The 22,657-nt window shown below is 40.6% G+C and overlaps 1 protein-coding gene across 1 annotated transcript; it reads left to right on the top strand.

Moving 5' to 3' along the window:
- The first annotated feature begins 11,612 nt into the window (after positions 1-11,612).
- LOC147424160 (uncharacterized) lies at positions 11,613-13,522 on the top strand. Its single transcript, XM_086501369.1, has one exon. The coding sequence runs from the start codon at positions 12,708-12,710 to the stop codon at positions 13,245-13,247; it is 540 nt and encodes a 179-aa protein (XP_086357495.1). The 5' UTR covers positions 11,613-12,707; the 3' UTR covers positions 13,248-13,522.
- The last annotated feature ends 9,135 nt before the right edge of the window (positions 13,523-22,657 follow it).

The raw sequence follows: 22,657 nt of genomic DNA, 5'->3' as shown, positions 1-22,657 counted from the left end.
TCTACTATTCATAAGAGAAAAAGTTGTTAACGCATAATATTTGTTGGTCCTACGGAATGTGAAAACCAAAACACATGAAAATAATTTGCACTCAAGACCTTGCACGTTCATGGTGTGAAATTTTCCCAATCGAGGCTCTTAAAAATTGTACTGCAAAGTAGGTAAAAATTAGCACCTTAAAAAAATTTCATTCTACATTTTATAGTTCTAATGAAAATATTTTTCACTCATACATCTTATAATGATAAATATTTCCACTCTTAACCGAGAGAATTATCAATCTTGAGTGTAAATTATTTCCACTTTTGACATCGAAAAATTTTCATTCTTTAAGTTGCAATTTTATAGAAGCTAATGAATACATTGGATAGGTAGAAAACCAGTGGAAAAAATTTCTAGTTGGAACCTTGCCCTGTTTATCTATGCAAAAGAGAGACATTAACCGTCACCGTCACTGCAAAAACTTGAATAGGGTAAAATTTTTTCACTTCACAATGACAAAAGGATCTTATTCTCACATATAATCTTTTTGTAGTGATATTATTCACACTTAAAAAGTTTCCATGTTAGAAACATTCAACACCTCTAATATAGTTTCATAGCTATGAATTTATCACATATTGAAAGGAATCTCTATCTTGTATGCATAACAGTATCCAAATTATGAGATAACCTCAAATCAAACATCTTTTATTGATAGTTGTTTAGTATGAAAACTGTTAATAGCGGCCAATCAACTATCATACATCAAACATTAGACTGCCACAAGAGCAATAATGCTTTGAGATCATATCAATTATAACTTGTCCCATAAAATCTTTTATCTTTATAATTCGGATATGCGCTTGCGCATTACATGCCAAACTGCCCAAAAAAATTGTCAAAATAAATGCAACATATATAAACAGATTTCCATAGTGAACTTGATTTAAACAAGTTTAACTTCATCCTGACCCATATCTTTAGCATTAGTGTCTTTGAGCTTAATCTTGTTTTGCCCAATGGCCCAAGACACTAAAACATCCAATGCCTTTGAGTCCTTGCATTTTTTCTTGAAATCAAATGATTCCTTTAGAGGAGTCCGTTGTTGCAGCTCTTTTAAAAAGTCAGGTAGTCGCCTATACATGAGGTCTATATTGTGCTCTCCCATCAGTTTCAAAGCTATCGCTTCTTTTGTTGTCTTCTTAAGTGTCTTGTTCTGCAAAAGGTATGTTACATCATGTAAGGACCTTCATAAAAAATCTATTGAATTTGCAATGCAACGTGCTCATTTATAAGACCAAAGATGTTAGTAGCAATACATGAGGCGATAATGTGACTTTGTTATGAGAAGGATTCAAATTCCTCGTTTTAGACGTGCAAACCTGCAATAAATAGAAACAGTTTACGACCCTCAAAATGCTTGATTAGATCAGTATACCAAGAAAAGGGCTTGTACCAGGGTAGAGGTGTTCTCTTTGTATCTAGCAGGAACTTTGGTAACTCTTTTAGCTTTTCCATTTTCTCTTGCTTCACGCTGCAAAGACCATTCCATCTCAAAATCATTACAAAATAGAGATTTAAAGTCTCTAACAAAGATCAGTTGACAATGAGCAAACCCTTGAAATGACGGCGTCAATGCTAGATGATTTCTTGTTTGTGAGATCCTTCAAAGCGTGCAAAAACAAGATTTTCTTGATTCCTTTCAAGGGAGACGTCCTTTAATGACATCAAATCACCAATCTCAAACCTTTTTCTTTGAGGGAATATTTCCTCTCTCTTTGTTTCCACACTATAGGAAAACATAAAGGTATCATTCAAACACCATTAATAGATAGAGTATTTTTCTTCACACTTTGAGTTTAAGACACTTATCAGGAGCTCATTTAAGCACATGACCTTTGGCTTCTTTTTTTATATGTTAATGGGTGGTGTAGCGTCATCATTCTAAAACAAAATTGATATTGACATGCAAGTCACAAGATTTAGCTCAATAAGAGGACAAACCAAAGAGGATTACCCCTCCAGATACCTCCATATCACTTTTGTCATCAAGGTCTACCAATGCATGGTTAAGCACCTACATTAAATATCATATATAAGCAAAAGTAGGTCTCAACCCATGACATAGTCGATAATAAAAAGAAGTCCTTACAAAATTCTTGATGATTGAAATGCCATGGTCTTCACTTGTTTCCACCATATCAAACATCTTCCATGTTGACTACACACCAACATCATTAAACAAAGCCAAATTCGAGGAATTACATGTGATTGGTTTTATGGAAAATATCACAATCTACCTCTCTCACTTCTTTGCTTGAATGATCCAAGCTAGTAGGTAAATTTTCACTTAGAGGAGAGTCATTCCCAAAATTCGGTAAACACAGATATACAAAGTAGATAAATACGTACTCCAAAAAATTTCTTGAATACTTTAAAATTTGCTACAAAAGATCAACGTACAAAATCTTACAACCCTACTAAGCAAACCTCATTAATAACGTGTCATGCCAAGAATCGTTCTTGCCACAAGAGGATGGTAATTGGATTTTTGTGAACGATCCATTGATAGGTAGCATTGTAACCTAGGGGAGTGGAAAAATAAAATTTTAGAGGGCACAAGATTGTTAAATTAAAATCAAAGTACAAACAAAATAAAGGCTATACATTGATCTCCTTAGATTTTTGTGTATGTCCCAACTTATACTCAGGAGATATGTTGCTTGATTGCATGTATGTGGATGACCAGTTTGAAGTGTTACTAGCCTTGAAATGTAAAAAATGTAGTCTTAAGGAACTTAGGTGTATGTAAACAAATTTAAAATAAAACTTGGAAAAATTGAGTACCTCTATTGGTGCTTCATAGCACTCCTTCGCACCTTCGCCGGTGGTTAAGTGCACACTTGAGTGTTGTTGTGAAGAGAAGGAAGGGCTTTCCTCCTTGGAAGGCTGAAATTACCTTATTAATAGTCTCGGAAAAGAGAACTTAATTAAAATTCAAATCCAAAGAAAATGTGAGATTTACAAGTAATTCCAAGGAGGATTTACTTTCAAGCATTTTTAAATACACAATAGGAACTTCTATGACTTGTCCCTAAACACAAGGCATTTTTAGTGAGTTTAAAGCTCTCATTTTTGGAAACAATTGCACATTGGATATCACATTCAAAAGAGACACTTACAACATGCAAACATGACACCTGCATAATGCTTCCAGGGATGTAACATCCATGTGCATCTTGGTTGATAGATTCTATTTTCACCTTCCACTGTGCATAGGTATTTCCATCGCAAGACTTTGAAAAGATTGTACCAATGGCAATCTCCTTGGTATCTCCATCTAAGAAAGGAATAAAGACATACTGTTGTTGCACACCTTGAGGAAACAATCTATATCTACAACTGATGTTCTCATGTGAGAAGATTCGAGATGAGCCCATGATGGAGACCAGCTTATGAGATCCTGCAGAAACATAGCACTCATCATCCATGGTTGTGACACTTTTAGGAGGTCTCACACTCCGTTGGTATCCCTTTTGATTATCCACAAGGCTTCTTGGCGCTTCCATACTATCTAAGCTATCTTGAGTTTGATTTTCGCTGTCCTCCAAATCAATGGTTAGAGAACGATACCCTCTGCGCTTTTCACTAGAGAATGACATAGCTTTCAATCGCAAATAGCGTCTGTGCTGATTTAGCTTTTGAAAGATCACTTTCTCTGACATGTACTCACCATCTTTGTCCCTAGTGCCTCCAAAAGGTATCAATGTCTTCCTTTTGCACCGTATAAAGTCTTCAATCTGTTCTCTCATCTCCTTGTCTTTACTTAGCTCAGCATTTATGAACTTTTCTATAGTGAAGAGACCCAGACCATTCTCAACCATTTTCATATATTCTCTAGATTTTTGTTATATCTGCTGTGTTCCCAACTATAATTCTTTCTAAGAAAGGATTTCTCCTAAGAATTCTTTGGGATCAAAACTGGTGGGGGAGGCTGAGAGAGAGGCACTTGTTGCTTGGTTGGTGGCTTGCTTTGGATAAGAGCCTGTTCACCTTGTCATTATCATGGACATGCTTCTCTTGCGGTAAGGAAATCTTTGAGGTCGACAATTTCTCTTGTGCCCAACTACACAATGCAACTCAGTGTCCGGCTATGTACGCCACTCTTAAAGCTTCCCATGAAGGCACAGACATATAGAGAAGACTGCTTCTGTTGATGTTACTCTTGAGTATGGTACATGTGTATCGATCGGAACCTAAGTAGCCTTTAACAAATTGAGTAACTTCCCTTGCATTCTAGCGAGTGATGCCTTCTAAGCACTCCTTCTCCATGTTTTGATGAAAGAGCACGAGATTTGTAAGAGAAAATTACCAATTAACTTTAAATCTCTAGTAGTGTTTCTCATATCCCCAACTACGATAGATTGTTAGAGTGTTTCTATATTACCTTTATAGTCTCTCTCTCTCTCTCTCTCTCTCTCTCTCTCTCTCTGGTCTCATAGGTCACTTTGGCCTTTTGAAGACGTTAATATAACATTTTCTCTCTCTCTCTCTCTCTCTCTCTCTCTCTCTCTCTCTCTCTCTCTTACCCAAGTGCGGTAGATTGGTGTTTCATTTCTTTGATCACACATACCCCACACAGTTCCTGCTAGTAGCACTTCTAGATTCATATTAGTATCTCTTTTTGTACCCAAGCATGGTATCAAATTCACTAGTTTGTAACAGATTGTTCTAATAGGTCATTTTGTCTTCCTAAAGACATTAATATATCATTTTCACTATGTCATATCATTTCTCTCTCTCTCTCTCTCTCTCTCTCCCTCCCCCCCATAGTATTTTATTTTGTCATTTTGTCATCTTGTTACTTTGTATCAGATCCACCACATTGTAACTTTCTGGTCTCATAGGTCACTTTGGCCTTTTGAAGACGTTAATATAACATTTCATTTCATTCCCACCCCCGAAGTGGCCATCCTTGTTTATATACCTCAACCATGTTTAGTAGAGTCGACTCGTATGGCCTATTGAAGATGTTAATATATCATTTCATTTCTCTCTCTCTCTCTCTCTCTCTCTCTCTCTCTCTCTCTCCCCCCCCCCGTCCGTCCGTTTCCCTCACGTTCCAGCCAGCTAACATCAACAACCTTATAAAACATGAGCATTAAAGTGTATACTACCCACTGCGCACGAGGACGAAGTCGTAGCAGTCGGAAAATGGCTGGGAGAGCAGTTGCGCTCGCGAGCAAGACTGAGGCAAGACGATGGAGCTGAAGGTCGCCAGGGCCAGCAAATACTGCGCGCTTTTGGGAGAGCCGGCTAGAATTGAACGCACACTGCCTGTGATGATTATGTCGACTCACGAGGGGAGTGGGGGGACCCGCCAGCAAAGTTGCAAAGAAGTTGAAGAACGACTTTCTTTAGCAGTAGCGCCGGGCGCTATTGCTCATTAAATTGAGGGAAAATTACCAAAATACCCCTCTAATTTGTGGAAATTCCCAAAATACCCCTCAAATTTCAAAAATTCCCAAAGTACCCCCAAATTTGTCATAAATTCCCAAAATGCCCTTCAAATTTTTCAAAATTCCCAAAATACCCCTGGTTGTAAGAGTAAATTTCTCCAAAAACAAAAAAATATGTAGCTTTTCATAAGAAGAGTGATTGTCTACCATACAGGATGCTAAAAACTAAAATTTGAGTTGGTTATGTAAGCTTTGGAGATAAATTCCTTCATTTTTTTAGACATAATTGCCTTTTTTTTGGGAGGTAATTTGGCAAAAAATACATGCTAAGCACTTAAAAACCGATCTCAACTGTCAAACAAGAATAAAGATTAGAAAATCTTGAAGATCCAACGAAAATAGATACAGGGGTATTTTGGGAATTTTTGAAATTTGAGGGGTATATTGGGGATTTCCACAAATTAGAGGGGTATTTTGGTAATTTTCCCTTAAATTGAACATTTAAAAAAAACTTAGGCTCGTGTCACATATGGTCGACGGCCATGTGTGAGTTGGCATTCTTTGGGCGGAGACCTTTTTGTAGCAAAAAACAATGTCCACCAGAGTTGGTCACACCACACGGACGCCAGCTAGTTTTTTTGATACGAAAAGGTACACGATTGCAGGCTTGCAGCCAATTAGCGTGCGAAGACCTTCCTTGGGTGGGGGTTGCCCGGCTTGGGGGGTCGCCCACATTTTAGACGATCCTGGCCATGACTTGGCAACCAGCTCAGACAGTAAGGCTTCGTCCGTGCGCTTCGTCTGACACTGATCGAGAGCAACGATTCCTTTTATTGGGCCACAGCAGAGCAGGTGGTTGTCCTTCGTCCCCGTCTGACATAGGCCTTATAAGGGTCGGGCACTGCAGCGTGGCTATTTTTTATAAAAACATCGTCAGAAATACCTGCTCTCTCTATCTCTGTTTTTGCTTACCAGATTTTATAGTCGCAAACTCGTCTCTATGCGCAAGCCTCCGACGTGTAGCACTGTGTCGTTGGGAAGGAATGTCGGAGTTCGTGAGCAACCCTTTGGAATCGCCGGCGTTTTGGAGACCAAACCGGCACAAACTTGTGAATCTAATACGATGTTTGGGTACAAAAAGAGATGCTAAAAAATGAATTCGGGAGTGCTGAAATGATTTATTAACGTCTTCAAGTGGTCAAAATGACCTATGAGACCAAATTGACACAAATTTGTGAATCTAATATGATGTCTAGGTACAAAAAGAGATGCTAAAAAATGAATTCGGGAGTGTTGAAATGATTTATTAACGTTTTCAAGTGGCCAAAATGACCTATGAGACCAAATCGGCACAAAATTGTGAATCTAATACGATGTCTGGGTACAAAAAGAGATGCTATAAAATGAATTCGGGAGTGTTGAAATGATTTATTAATGTCTTCAAGTGACAAAAATGACCTATAAGACCAAATCGACACAAATTTGTGAATCTAATACGATGTCTCGATACAAAGAGAGATGCTAAAAATGAATTTGGGAGTGCTACTAGCTAGTACTATGTGGGATATGCGTGATCACTCATACAATGAGAGAGAGAAAGAGAGAGATGAAATGATTTCTTAACGTCTTCACGTGGCCAAAATGACCTATGAGACCAAACCGACACAAACTTGTGAATCTAATACCATATCCGGGTACAAAAAGAGACAAATTTGGGAGTTCTATAAGTACTTTATGTTTAATTCTTGTTGTTGAATATCTTGATTGAATACATTCAAAGTTCTTAAAGGGTCATGGAAGGGAGCTCGAAAGGTGTCGAACCTGATCTAGGCAAGGTTGTGAGAGCTGCAACCCAAGAGGGGTTGCAATCTTCCTAGCTAGTTGTAAAGGCAATGGGTAGATATGTTGAGCTCGACACAAAGTTCTGGGAGAATTGGATGCACGAGGTAATTCAACGTGAGGGACCACTTCCCTGGGTTCCCTTGTGCCGAATTCATGGTCACAAAGTTGTTCGTCTAACAAGGGGAAACAATATTGACGACCTGGCACATAAGTTTAGGCATCATGGTTACATGCCAGAGAAATAGTGGGAGATTCCAGTTAAATGCCCCAATAGTTTTTGTGCCATGTATTATCGGACTTTTCCATCCGCCTTGCGTAGTCCAGAGCTAAACAACAATTGGAATGAGATTACCAAGGAATATCAATTCTTATGCTCACATTGTGCAACAAATATCAAAGCTCCAAGAAGAATGGTCAAGGTGAGACAACATTGCAATCAATTTGAACAGGCTTCATCTTAGCAATGTTTATCATGCCCGTAACTTTCATGTTTTTTTAGGGGGATCATCGGAACCTTGTACTAATGTGCCATTGGGATGGCTTTCAAACGGCTTCAACCAAGCCAAAAGATAGTGGGGTTGTTGAAGTGGTGGTCCTTAACGGTGGCGAAAACTCAATTATTGGACCTTTGCCAGTGCTACTTTTTCCATTCAGCTTATTGAAGTTAGAAAAGAAACATGGCAATATTCTTCCATACCTGTTAGAGCCTTTAATATGTGAACTTGAGTCGGCTTTTGTTGATGGGTTCTCCATCAATTTTAACTATCCATCAATTCCATATTTGACAAGTCTTTGGACATAGCATATCATTCTTGCATTCTAAGGGCGATTCTCATGTCATGGAGAGGCGATCACCCAGCCCAATGTAAACTGGGGTGTTTGAAGGATGGGGGCAAGAACGGGTGTAGACGGGATAAGCCTCCCATGAAGCAAATCTCTGAAGGGGTGTGCATTCCAAAGTACGTATACACAAAGAATAAATATATTGCTCGCTACCCACCAGAAAAGAGGACTGTATTAGAGATGTTTGAAGCTATAAGACTTTCAAGACAAAAACAAACAAAGGAGGAGTATAACACTACTCCATCCAATGCAGGGTTAATAGGAGAATCACCACTCTGGAGGTTGTACCATCTCTACAACTTTGACATTAGTTTGGATTTTGTGTATGATGTGATGCATATTCTTGCACTGAACATTAATTTCAAGAAGTATACAACTATTTTTAAAGGTTAGCAATGGCATGAAAACATCCATCACTCATGCAATAAATGAAGTTACTGCTGCAATTCCCCAAAAACTTCGTAGAAGTGGATGATGGCCGTTGCATGCTACTAGACACCATGGAAATTTTATTGCAGAAGAGCATCAAAAATTTATTCAATGGTGTTTATCACAAATTTTAAATAATATTCTAGAGATTGAGAAGACATTGAGAGATGTGGGGATGATTTTGGTTGATGTAGCTCATATCTTCTACAACTACACACGTACTCATGGTTGGACTTTGGATACCATCAATGCTACCCAAAAACTACTTTCAGCATGGAGAATTATTATGGATGAAGAGGGAGGAGAGATTGTTTCTCCTCTAGAGCATGTGGCAGGTGTGTATGCTTCTATTGACCACAAATATAATAAGAACTCCTTATATTACATAAAGACCAAAAATAATTTCAATATTTGTATATAGGTCCTGGAGAGATGTTTGATGACATAATACACCACAGTAGCCATGATCGACTTTGGTGCTACCAGTTTGAGAGAAATGTGTTGGGAATTGTAGAGATTCCAACAAATAACAGGTTCAATGAGTTAACATACACTCATTATCACACTCGAGCGCTTTTATCACAAACCTTGCAACAACTGTAGATTGAGAAGGATGGATTGTCACCTTCAGAGAGGATACTCTCATGCATACATGAGACTCTTTTAATGCCACAAGGTTTTTCTAAGGCTAGCATGGAACTAAGAGCTCGTGAGAGATGGCATCTGTTCTGCTTAGCAATTGCATTCTCTGAAGGTCAAGCAACACAGTTGTACAAGAGTGTTCAAAGGCTTGGCCCATGTGATTTGTTGAGCATGATTCAGAGAAAGGAAATTGCTCTACATGGTTTGAAAGCAACAAAAAGGGCTCTTAAAGGCTGGGAGATCATTTCTTTGAAGAGTTATTGGGGCCAACAATATGTTCATCTAGAGGGATTTTCTTACTCAAAAGTATACATATGCGGCGAGCGATATGAAGCGAAATACAATGTGGTGATCACTTTAAGCAGAAATACTAATTTAGGACATCAAAATAAAGCAAGGGGTGTATGCAAGATCACAGGTTTCTTGTTGCATGAGCACAACAGGGGCATTGAGTTTTTCTTGATTGGGGAGTTTATAAATGGAGGCAATGGAATAGATGCTCTTTAACTTGATAAGGTCAATGGAATGAGAGTAATCAGTGATGTGGATTTTTCTCGCAAAAAGAAGTGTCTTTTACCAACATATGCCATACTACACAAGTGATTCTTTCTACCCTTGCGCAATACCCAGAACAAGGTGATATATGAAATGAGCGACACCATTTTTTGAACTTGGTTGCTACAACCTGGCAAGGTTGGATGTGCACGGCCATGGGTGGAAATAGGGGATGTAGTATTGGTTGTAAGCCGCTCCTCCATGTCTACTCCATCTTTCAAGGATGTTGTCATGTTCAATATAAATGCAGAACAAAAAGCATTCGAGCTAGGGTTTTTGAGGAGAGATCCAACCACAGATTATTGGAATGTTCAAGGAGAAACAAGTGGCAAGATTTGGAAACATGTTTGGAGGTGCTTCATGGATGGTCTCCAATTCAAAATGCCAATGATGCAAATGCCATGCCTACTTGTTTTAAGAAAGGAATAAGAAATTCTTGATAGGGTCACTCATTGGAGTGCTCAAATTTTCAACCTTTAAAGACTTTGTCACTTTAGAAACCTCAGTTCAACGAGTGATTTTCTAGATAGCACGTGGATACTCATTTTGGTGAAAGCGGCCCACATTTTTTCTAACTTGTATTTCTTGTGTTATGCTTATAATGGGGAGCCATTTCTTGAAGCATAAAGTTAAGTAGCCATACTTACCGCTTTGGTGTCACATAAGCCTTTTAATTGTAATATAGAACCAAAATTCCATATGTAGTATACCATTCCCTCTCTCTCTCTCTCTCTCTCTCTCTCTCTCTCTCTCTCTCTCTTACTTGGAGAGACAGAGAGAGATTTGTGCTCACCTAAAAGTAGAAAATATTTGAAGCTATGAAAAGTAGAGAAAGAGGAGATATATATGTCATTATTTCTTGTGGTAATTATTTAGAATTGGAAAAAACAAGCCATGAAAAATAGATCGTGCAAGACTTGAATTTGGTGTTTTATACGTCCCAAACATTATTATCTCCCTACATTGCCCACCCATATGAAGGATAGCCACCCCAACAACGTTGCACACCCGGTGGTGGCCACACGAGGTTATGCTGAATCTCTCTACCACATCATCAAGAAATGTGAAGATGACTTAAATCATGTCGACATGAGCTCTATTCATATGTTGAGGTAGAAGCCCTTTTGACATGGTTTCCTTAAGAAGTTGAGAGATCTGTGCATGTGTCAAGCCCTTCTCAAAGCTACAAGATGGTGGTGGAGCATAGCTTGAGAAGCACATGTGCACGGGCATTGGTATAAAAAGAGAAGCCATTCGACGGAGAAACCACATTGGAAGCAGCAACAACCAACTTAAACATCCACCTTGGAGTGAGAACCAAATCATGCTCTTGACCTCCAATATGGGTGCTGGTATGTTTGTAGGTTGCAGTTTCTCATCGATCCTCATAAAAAAAATTTAGATGGTGAAAAAATAGCTATTGTGAAATATAGTTGCTTGTAATTATTTAAGTGGGGCTCAAATAAGAGTGACAAAATTTTGCATATGAAAATATTTGATGAAAATATATGAAGGCTATGAATGTGTGAAAAAATTCACACTGTTTATATTTGTATAAAAAAAATTACCCTTGAAATGCTATTGGAAGGTAAGAAAATATACTCACTGCAAAAAAAACACACGGACTTGCTTAACGTATAAATATTTACACATAAGAAAGTTATAAACTTTACCTAGAAATTATTTTTTCATTGCTATAAAAAAGCATGTGTAAAATTTTCACCGGAAAAAAAAGAGATGTGAAAAAATTTCATGTGTAAAAATCACAATATTTACATTCAAATGGTAGTTTTCTGAGTCTAAAAAATGTTATTCACACTCTAGAGTGACAAAAGTCATATTTACACTCAATTTTCATAGGTGTAAAAATGTCTAAAACTTGTAGTGATAGTGGCCACCCTTCAAAACTGAACCTTGACTGTTACTGTTACTGTGGCATTACGTGCCAAAAGTTCATACTAAAGGTTGAGTAGTTACAATAGCCGAGATGCCTTTGGATTCAAATGTTTCTGGGTTGAGTATGGATGTGTACTACTGTGAATAACTAGTAGTCCAGAGCGGCCTAGCAGTCGCAGGAGTGGCGTTTCTCATTGGGTGTGTGGAAAGTTTGGGAATTGAAGCCAAAATACAAAAATGATTGGGTAAATGATTGAAGATAAAAGTTCACCCTTAGGATAGTCATTACACGCGCCAATAATGTCTAATGTCTAAATGTCTAAGAAATTCCCTTCTCTCTGTCCGATCATGAGTAGCCACAGTCGCCTGCGTTTTCTCGTAAGCTGGCCGCTTGTCCCGCTTCTCCTCATCACGGGTCTGCTGGCCATGCTCTGCTTCTCGGAGATTGGCCAAATGATCACTTTGTCCGTCCTCTGCAGCAAGAATGACTATGTCCGAACTAGAGAGGGCCCGCGATGACATGCAAATAGATTCTGGCACGAGCCCAACACCTTACCGGCCTGTACAATGGACGCTTGCTTCAACTTCTCTCGCTGCGCAGCCATGAAGGACTTCCGCATGTATGTATACGGCCCCCCTTATCAGCCCATCTCCTACTTCAAGGCCCTGATCAACCAGCCACCATCGCCATGGCTCACCACAGATGCTAGCCAAGCCTGTGTCTTCCTGGTGATGGAGCCTGAGAGCTTCTCCTTTTTTCCCTTCCGCCGCCATGCTCGCAGTCTTCCGCACTGGAATGGCGGCCTCAATCACGTCATCGTGAGCCTTGCCGACAAGTGGGCAGAGACGGCGCCGCCTGCTAACACGCTGGGCAACGCGTCGGCGATGGCGTCGTGCTTATTGCAGCAGACGGAATATAGGACAGGGTTCGACATTGCCATTCCTCTGCCATGAAAGAGTCATGCGCGGCACCTGCAAAAGTACTTTCTCACCTTCAAAGGGACAAGGTATTTAGGCAACAAGGAGGGCAACTTCCGCGGTGACCCGGCCTTCCGCGGGATGCACAACGGCGAGGACATCATAGTTGCAGTCACCTGCAAGCATGAAACAAACAATAAAATCCGAAGGGCGGATCCTGAAGAGGGCAAGGGATGTGATGAAGACGAACAGACATTCGCTCATTACGATTTCCAGGACCTGATGAATGCAACATTCGGGCTTGCGCCAGCGGGGCGATCGCCGGCGTCGTATCGCATGATAGAGATCCTCAGTGCAGGGGCAATCCCTCTGCTGATTGCTGACAACTATGTGAAGCCATTTGAGAGCACGATAGAGTGGCATCGATGCCTGCTCCAGTTTCCCACCTCAGAGATGCACCGCATCGTTCCGGCGCTGCACGCGATGTCACGGGTGGAGATGGAGCGCAGGCAGCGCTACTGCATCTCTGTGTATGAAGCTTTCATGAAAGATGATGCCACTCTGGTGAAGTCGGTGGTTCAATCTCTGCAACTAAGGTTTTATGGAGTGCTCCCACAGTTCAGTGTTGAGCTCAATGATTGGGGCAGTATCAGCAAAGAGGACGACGACGTTCATGGCTAGCAAGCGGGTGCAAACACGTCCACGTTTGATCATGGATAGAATGAGGACAAACTTTTGTCCAAGTAAGGATTTCCTTCTCTTTTCCTACTTCTCTCACTTAGAACTTGGGATTTTTGTGGATATTGCAAAATGATCCCTTAATCCGGCCCGTGGTTTTTTTATGGTGTAGGGAAAGGTGGCTTATAACATAATTCCTCTTTCACTATGTATTTTTTTTGCAAGGCTTATTGTATAATCACTCTTCAATCAGGAATTATTGCAAGATTCATAGCATAGCTCCTCACTATATGACTTGGTATAAGGCAAATTATCAACATAATAACGTTCTAGTATCTAAAAAGTTCATGAAAAGTCAACATGAAGTAGTGATTTCCTTTTTGTGTCATCTTCATAAATCATTGCAGGGTGAAGGCATAAGTGGGTGGAAAAAAATGCTATATCCCCGACACAACTATTTATAAAGTGTTTGACCAAAATGTAAAGATCTATGGCATGTTATAGATATATAGATCTCCAAAAGGATAGTCTAGATCTTTATGGGATTCACAATTTAGAATTGATTTCTAAAAATTTTACAAGCTAGCCTTCGCTTTGAGAAAATAGCTATTGAAAAATAGCTTGCCACCCTTAAACACTATGAAAATCTCCAAGTTTTTACCGCGCTGTTTTGCCGCGTTTTATAGAGAGAAGGTGTAAATTCAATGAGAGAAACAAGAGAGAGGAGGGCAAATTTTTTTGTGTTTAAAGTATTACCAGGACTTTATCCGCTGATATTCCCGTGCTCATTACCGTCGTTATATGCGCTGCCCAAATTTAGCGCCTAAACTTCAAATTCTGGATTAACTCCCCCCTCCCCTCCCCAAGTCAAATTTGGTGTTTCCCTCCTCTCAATACAAATTAAAAAATATTGTATATAATTTTCAAATATAAAAAAGAAGAGAGAGAGAGAGAGAGAGAGAGAGAGAGAGAGAGAGAGAGAGAGAGAGAGAGAGAGAGAGAGAGCGGGGAGAAGGAGGTGGGGGATATAAGGCCTGGTTCAGACGCTGCAACGGAAATGCTTCCCACAAGGGCGTCTAATTTGGATGGCAAAAGCCTATTTGTTGCAGCAGGTACCATCTGCCTCCGGGCCCGCCATTTTTTTTTTCGGTATCCCCCCCCTCAGAAGAGCTGCTTGCCTCTCTCCACCTCTCTTTGTTTTTCGCTCTTCTTCCTCCAACACCGTTCAGACGAGGCGGCGGGTAGACTTGCAGAAAGCCTTTCTTCCTCCAGCCTCGTCTAGAGTCCACCATGTAGAGGCCATTATCATGGCTTGGAGCAAAATTGTTGTACCATACTCTCAGGGAGGCTTAAACATCTTGAATCTACAGGTCCATGCTCAGGCCAGGAGGGCCTCCCTTATTAAACATATGCTGGCTTCTAATACCGACTCGGCTTTATGCTTGTGGAAGCTGGTTGACAAGTCAGTTGTTTACTTCCATGGAATCTGGAATATGTTAGCCTGGGATAAAGTTTTCTCAGCTGCTCCTCTTAAAACAGGATATGACGTGTCAAGTATGCTAATATCTTCTTGGAAGATAATATGTTCTGCTTTGGCAAGGTAGGGCTAGGTATACATGGAACTCATTGGGGTGGAAAGCTTGTTCTGGAGCTTTTCTCTTAAAACCCCACCAGCCAGGTTGTTGGGTAAGGGTGCACTATCGATGCACAGAAAAGGTCTCAATCAAATTCAGCAGATGGTTGATTCTAACCTCGACTTGAAACTCTTTTCGGTTGCCAAATGACAATATAGACTAGGGTTTGGCTTCTGAATACCTTGGCATCAGCTTTGTGCTCAGATTCACAGCTTGCCTCTTAGAGATGCTCTCAATCTGGAAGAACAACATCGAGATTGGAACATTCCTAATCAGGCAATTAATTGGCGGACCGCTAACACCTCTGTCTTTTATGCTTTGTTGTTACCAAAACCAAATATTTTTGTGAGATGTAATTCACAATGGTCCCTTCATCAGGATGCATATTGGTGGAAAAAAACTCTTGCAGATGTATGGTTGATTCCTAACCAGTTTAAATTCAGGCTTTTTTTGTGGAGAGCTCTCACAAGTGTATTGGCCACTGCCATGAATCTAAAGAAAAAGGGTATTATCTCTGGCAAATGCATCAGATGCTCTTCTCCTGAAACGACTAGACATATATTCTAGTCATGCAAGCCTGTTATCGAATGGTGGAAGTGGGAAAAATGGATGTGGTATGATGCTTGAGGGATCTCCATATCTAGGTATCAGATGACCTTTTTCAAGCTCCAAATCCTAGAAGATTGAGCACTTGAGTTTGCACTACAGTCCTTCAGAGTATGGTTTTTATGGTTTGTATGGAATATGAGAAATTAATGTACATTTGATCGGGGCCAGAGTGTCAATCATACAGTTCCCATGTTTGCCATTAAAGATAGGATGATGGAAGATGCTCTCTCTTTAACAGATCAAGCCTTCAGAGACAAAGTGGTATGGATCATACAAAAGCTGTCAGTGTGACAACAGATTGTAAATTATTGTAATATAAAGAGCAAGTTTTTCCAAAAAAAAAAGAAGGGAGAGAGAGAGAGAGAGAGAGAGAGAGAGAGAGAGAGAGAGAGAGAGAAAGAGAGAGATTGAAAGAGAGGGAGAGAGTGAGAGAGAAAATGGGATAGATAAAGAGACAGAGAGAAGGAAAGTGAGATATATATATATATAGATAGAGAGAGAGAGAGAGAGAGATCAAAATAAGGAAAGAGGGAAAAAGAGAGAGGGAGAGAGGGAAAGAGATAGAGATAGGGATAGAGGGAGTCCATGTTAGGGAAAGAGGGAGAGAGATAGGGAGATAGAAATAGAGAGAGAGAGAGAGAGAGAGAGAGAGAGAGGGAGAGATAGATAGAGCGAGTGGGAAAGAGGGAGATATGAGAGAGAGAGAGAGAGAGAGAGGTAGATAGAGAGGGAGAGAAAGAGAGGGAGACAGGGAAAGAGAGAGAGTAGATAGAGGGAGAGAAAGAGAGAGATAGAGGGAAATAGGGATAGGGAAAGGGAGAGAGAAAGAGGGAGATAGAGAGAAATAGGGATAGGGAAAGAGAGAGAGAGAGAGAGAGAGAGAGAGAGAGAGAGAGAGAGAGAGAGAGAGAGAGAGAGAGAGAGAGGGGGAAAGAGATAGGGATAGGGATAGAGGGAGAGAGTGATAGGGAAATAGGGATAGATAGAAAGAGGGGGAGAAAGAGAGAGGTAGATAGAGAGGGAGAGAAAGAGAGGGAAAGAGAGAGAGTAGATAAAGGGAGAGAAAGAGAGAGATAGAGGGAAATAGGGATAGGGAAAGAGAGAGGGAGAGAAATAGAGGGAAAGAGAGAGAGAAAGAGCAAGAGAGGGAGAGAGGGAAAGAGAGAGAGTAGATAGAGGGAAATAGGGACAAGGAAAGAGAGAGAGAGAGAAAGAGGGAGATAGAGGGAAATAGGGATAGGGAAAGTGAGGGAGAGAGGGAAAGAGGGAGAGAAAGAGAGGTAGAGAAAGAAAGTGAGAGAGATAGAGGGAGAGAGGGAAAGAGGGAGAGAAAGAGGGAGAGAGGGAAAGAGGGAGAGAAAGAGAGGTAGAGAAACAAAGAGAGAGAGATAGAGGGAGAGAGGGAAAGAGGGAGAGAAAGAGAGAGAAAGAGGGAGAGAAAGAAAGAGAGAGAGAGAGATAGAGGGCGAGAGGGAAAGAGGGAGAGATAGAGTGAGAGAGGGAAAGAGGGAGAGAAAGAGAGAGAAAGGGAGGTAGAGAAAGAAAGAAAGAGAGATAGAGTGAGAGAGGGAAAGAGAGAGAAAGAAAGATAGATAGAGAAAGAGAGGGAGAGAGGGAAAGAGGGAGAGAAAGAGAGAGATAGAGGGAAAGAGGTAGAGAAAGAGAGGTAGAGAAAGAAAGAGAGGAGAGAAAGAGAGAGAAAGCGAAGGGAAACCGATCCCCAAGCTTGGAGGGTGTAGGTAGAAGACAATGGGTTCCACTTGTAAAACATGATGATCTATGTTTTTGCAATAATGGGATGAAGCGGCTGCCTCAATTTGTGAGGCCATTCTAGGACATGGTGGATGTCCCTGGGGTCGCTCTTGTGGACGTACGCGAAGCCCGAAAAAGTGGTGCCCAAGTCCAAAGCCACCATGACCTTAGTCGAGACCTCCATGCTTCGACAGAAGATGTCGTCCATGTTTGGCTTCTCATAGTTGAGAGTGCTTACTTTACATGGAGGCGCAAACATGACTCTGGGATGGAGAGAGAGAGAGACTCAGTGAGAGAAGTAGAATTACTTATTGCATTACATTAGAAGTATAATGTTACAATCAATTGATCACTTAGGTGTTGAAGTTAGGTGCAGCCAACACAAAACAATGGCTATATTTACAACCTTAACATATTAATGTGTGTACATATATATCTGTTTATGCATGTATGTAGGCACTAAGTATGGGAGCATAGCATCCGAAGGTTAGACGCTTCCTCTTGGATATAGTCCTTTTTTAATCGTGGCGTTGCAGTCATTGATCCACTCATGCATGGATTACCGCAATGACCTTTGGTTTTACCACGGTTGCGACTGCGATGATATTTAAAGAGGTGCAGTTGACCGTTGGCACTACTAGCCTCTACTTAGGTCTACTAGTATGTGTATGTATCTACTTGTTTGTGTGCTAATATATATATCCTCTGGGAGAGAATTGTAATGTTACGATCAATTGATCACTTAAACGTTGAATTTAGGTGCAGCCAATACAAAATGATGGCTACATTTACAACCTTAACATATATATATATATATATATATAGATATATATATATATATATATGTGTGTGTGTGTGTGTGTGTGTGTGTGTGTGAACATATATATCTGTTTATGCATGTATGTAGGCACTAAGTGCGGGAGCATAGCATCCGAAGGTTAGATGCTTCCTCTTGGATATAGTCCTTTTGTAATCGTGGCGTTGCGGTCATTGATCCACTCATACATGGATTACCACAACGTACCTTTGGTTTTACCACGGTTGAGACTGCGATGATATCTAAAGAGGTGCAGTTGACCTTTGACACTACTAGCCTCTACTTAGGTCTTCTAGTATGCATATGTATCTATGTGTTTGTGTGGTATTATACTTGTGTACGTATATTTAGATGAGTGAGTAGGGTGGAAAGCTTAATCTTATATTTCTCTTTGTAATGTAGATGTCAGACGACAGTCCAACTGGTGAGGAGCAGCCAACTGGCACTTCTTTTGGTTGGTTCACATCTCAGGTGGGCTCCCACCCGGGGTGGACATCGCCTCCAGTGGACCCGAGCCTTGAGTCGATGAGAACAAGCAAAGAAATAAATAATGTTTCTATGTAGTTAACCATAAACCTTGAGTGTCATAGTTTTTTTTTTGTTATTTGCAGGCATGGCCATCCTACATCTACCCTTCTCAGATTCCTCCACCGGTCGTAGACCCTGACTTACAGCGGGCTATCTCTTTACCAGAGCAGTACCTTCGTTCAATGGAGGATTTGTTTGGCCGCTACACTCTGCAGCAGCTTGCGACCTACGATATTTCTCTGTAGACAACACGATGGGGGAGTCAGGGAGGGACTTCTTACCTACAGAGCCTTGCACCGATGGCACCTCCCTCTACTCTCCCTTCCTGTCGTCCTACTCCTATTCCATCGCAGGGTCCTACGCCCCTTGCATCACAGGGTTCTACTCCCCTTGCATCGCAGGGTCCTACTCCCATGGCATCACAGGATCCTACGCCACTCCATTCCACTCCGGCTCCACCTGAACATCGTCGACGGACTCCCTCTAGCAGCGTGCATCAACGCTTTTCTCAAGGCAGCGAGCGCCATGAGAGACGAAGCGATGGCAGATCTTGTGGTTTCGCATGTTTTGGTAGCGTCGGGGGAACGGAGTCCGCACTTCTAGAGATGGTCCCCCTGACGGAGAGGACGAGGATACTGACGCATCCGTCCCAGACACGCATGGGCGCTACTACAGGGTTAAATATGGCGGGGAGGTTGATTTTGCCACAGCACATGGCAGGGCATTTCGATGCCATCTACAAATTCTTATACATTCAACGTATAAGAATTTTTTTATAAAGGTCAGAGAGGAACTGCCCGATCATGCACGGTACATTGAGGACACTCCGTTAGCTAGATTTCCAAATGCCCCCAAGCAACGTTCTTTACAACAATGGTTGGAGTGCTACATACAGACATTTCTAAAAAACAAGCAGTCCTGTGTGCGGCGCGCAGCAGCCAACCAGGTCAGAGATCCAAATAGGAGTTACCACGGTGGCAACATGGCAGACGCGGAGTGGGAGTGGGCAATTCAAAATAAGAGCGATCAAGCTTCAATGGGCTCCTCATATAGATAGAAACGCCAGGCCCGCGCAAGACAAACTCCCACGCACTTTGGCTCAGGAGGCAAGGGATCTTGGAAGGATAAATATGTAAGATTATTTGAATTATAACGCCGATCTTTGATTATAAAGATTGTAGTTGATAATTTGATATTGTTTTTGCTAACTTAGAAAAATGTCTAAGTTAGACTAGTTGCACACTTGCATAAGCATAAAAGAGAGGGCTTGTTGGAATTTTTTCTCTCTTGCTCCTCTCACACACTCTCTCATGTGTCCAAGTTGGCAAAGCAAGATCTCTCTCTCTCTCTCTCTCTCTCTCTCTCTCTCTCACACACACACACACACACACACACACACACACACACACACACACACACACACACACACACACACACACATGGGAGCTCAAGAGGAGACCATCATGCTCAAACCACTTGGCTATGCATGCAAATCCAAGCAAGTGAATGCTTCTTCTTGTTCAGCTCTACTATTGTATTATTCTAAGCTATGTTAAGATCTTTCCCATGAGCAAGTGTATAGGGAATATCAATTCTCTTGCTTAAAAAATACTTCTTTCATCTTCATCTACCTCTTACCTTGCAATTCTTTCTCCCCACTAGGGTATCTAGAGATTGGAAGAAAGTGTTATTCCATGGAATCTTGAAGAGAACCATTTGCTTGGTTCAAAGTAAGATGTACAAGAGAACATGTTATGTTGCAATAAAAGCTCTCCTTGATAGATAAATATAATACTAAGAACTTTTGAAGGGGGACTAGTTGTCAATCTTTATTGGGTCTTACCTTTGAATTATGTGCAATATGGTTTTAGTTCTTTTTATATGTGATTGTGTAAAGAAATTAGCCTGACACAACCTATCGTCTCTTCTTTATAATTAAATTCTATTGAATCTAAAAGTAAGTATTAGATTCTTTGACATTAGTATCCAACTTCAAGCCCTTCATGACAAAGTCCCCTCAAGTGCCTAAGAAGAGAGAATTCCTACGAGATCTCCTAGTGAGACCTTCGAAAGCGGAATATCCTTCAGTAATAAAGAGGTGATATGAGAAGGACCTTCAAGGTAAACTGCTCAAGAAGAAGAAGTGTGTTGTGACCTTTCAAGGTAGAGGTATGAAAGTGACACCCCTCCTACCTTTGAAAGGAGTGTTGTCCCAAGAAAATCAAGGGTATTATAGTAGACATCTAGTTCTCCCAAAAATGAGAGTAAGTCTTCAAATGCTCCCTCTCATGCAAATCCAAAGCCGGGAGATAGAAATTCTAGCAAGAGGAAGCGAAGAAAGAGGTCACCATCATCGTCTTCTTCCTCCTCCTGATCACTATCTTCTGATACAAAGGACAACAACTTTCTATCCAAGAGACAAAAGTGAAGGGATAAATAGAGGAGCTATGTAGTATGAAAGAGGTCATGTAAGCTGAAGAAATTCAAAGAGGGAGAGAAGAACATCAGCTTCCCTACTTATTGTTTGGTAGATACAGCGGAACGTCACTTAAAATCCGGATACACACCAAACTTTGTTGTACTCAATCATTTAAGCTATGTAATTTTGTTGTTGATGATTCTCAAATTGTAATATAGTCTAGCATTCCCTCTTAGTCGCTCTGAGCCTACAAACCATGTAAGTGGCCGAATGGCCGTGGGAAAGGGTCCCAAGTTTTTAAGTCAAAACCCTTAGTTTTGTAACACACATTATCATTATTTTGGGAATTATTAGACGTTGACTGAGAGCTTCATTGTTGCTGCAAATTGTAGTCAATCGTTCTCCTTGTTTGGTAACCAGAATTCGATTTCGAATAGCATATTGTGTTTCTCGTCTCTTGCTCTTTAATCTAAGTGTAATCATTCTCAATTATGCTCTAGTTCACGACATCTTGTCTGTGTGCTAAATTCAATGATTTGAGGTCTTAAATGGTTATTTTTTTATGTTTTGACCTTGGAAGAGTGTTTCTAAGCTTGAAGGGAGAATTTACGTGTAGTTCTGTTTTAGTTTTCTATACATTTTTTGTGATGGATTGTGATTTATGTACCTTCCCAAATGACTGCAAAACTCGATAGGAATACGTCCTTAGGCATTCTAACACCTCTCCTTAAGTTTTGTTGCATTCTGAACTTGTTTGGATGCTGAAAAGGCGTGATGACCTAGAGCTGTGAGATTGGACATAGATTGATTTTCTGACTAGGAAGTGGTTGATTTGCTACTGTAGACGTAAGAAAAATCCTTTAGGTTCACTTCGGTGAGATTGAAGATCTCATTGAGTCTCCGTGCCCCATCCCAAGTCGCTTCCTTGCATATTGACATTATGTTAGTACCAAAAAGCTATGCTGCGGACGTCCATCGCGACGACCTGATAACATTGTGCGCCGCTGGGAAATCGATCCTTAGATGGTGAGTGACCTAGTGGTACAAAAATCTACTTTCCAAATATTTTGACACCCATTCCGTTCACACTTAGACAGTAAAGCAGCTAGACGTAGGTCTAGTGCTTAATAGAGACTAGAGTCCAGGACTAGCCAATGGTACTTCTTATAAGCAAAGAAAGCTGTGAGTGAAGTACTAAAGAGTATTTTGTTCTTTGATTTTTCCATGCTTGAAAAGGACCGCTTCACCATACATTTTGTTGTCATTTTTGTACTGTTAAATTCATTTATATTTGTGCATATACTTCAATTTTAGGAGTAGGTTAAGTAACAAATTCCACCATCAATTGGGGTCAAAAGAATCAGGGTACAAAATTGTCTAAAACCTTATTTTGGTGCCGAAGACCATAACTCTAAAAAGTTTTAAAATTGATGGTCAAAGCTTCAAAGCTAAACTAAACTCAACAAAACTTGGAAAAAGGGGATATACAAGCTAGCAAGAGAAAAATTGAGTAGATTCCTCCCATTTTGCTTGCCAAACATGGATCCTGATCCATGTACCTTTTAGGCTAAATGAGTAGAAACTGTCTCCATTGCTTAGATTTGACTCTTAGACACCAAAATCCTAAGTTTGATGAAAAATAGGATGCTAAAAG

The sequence above is a fragment of the Adiantum capillus-veneris genome, chromosome 26, assembly GCF_014529385.1.
Source record: "Adiantum capillus-veneris isolate H3 chromosome 26, ASM1452938v2, whole genome shotgun sequence".
Classification (NCBI taxonomy): Eukaryota; Viridiplantae; Streptophyta; class Polypodiopsida; order Polypodiales; family Pteridaceae; genus Adiantum; species Adiantum capillus-veneris.
The sequence above is the reverse complement of the archived record's forward strand: the minus strand, read 5'-3'. Positions and strand labels throughout refer to the sequence as shown.

Excerpts from the sequence above, each read along its gene's own strand:
- LOC147424160 (XM_086501369.1), top strand. The coding sequence starts at position 12,708 with ATGCACAACGGCGAGGACATCATAGTTGCAGTCACCTGCAAGCATGAA.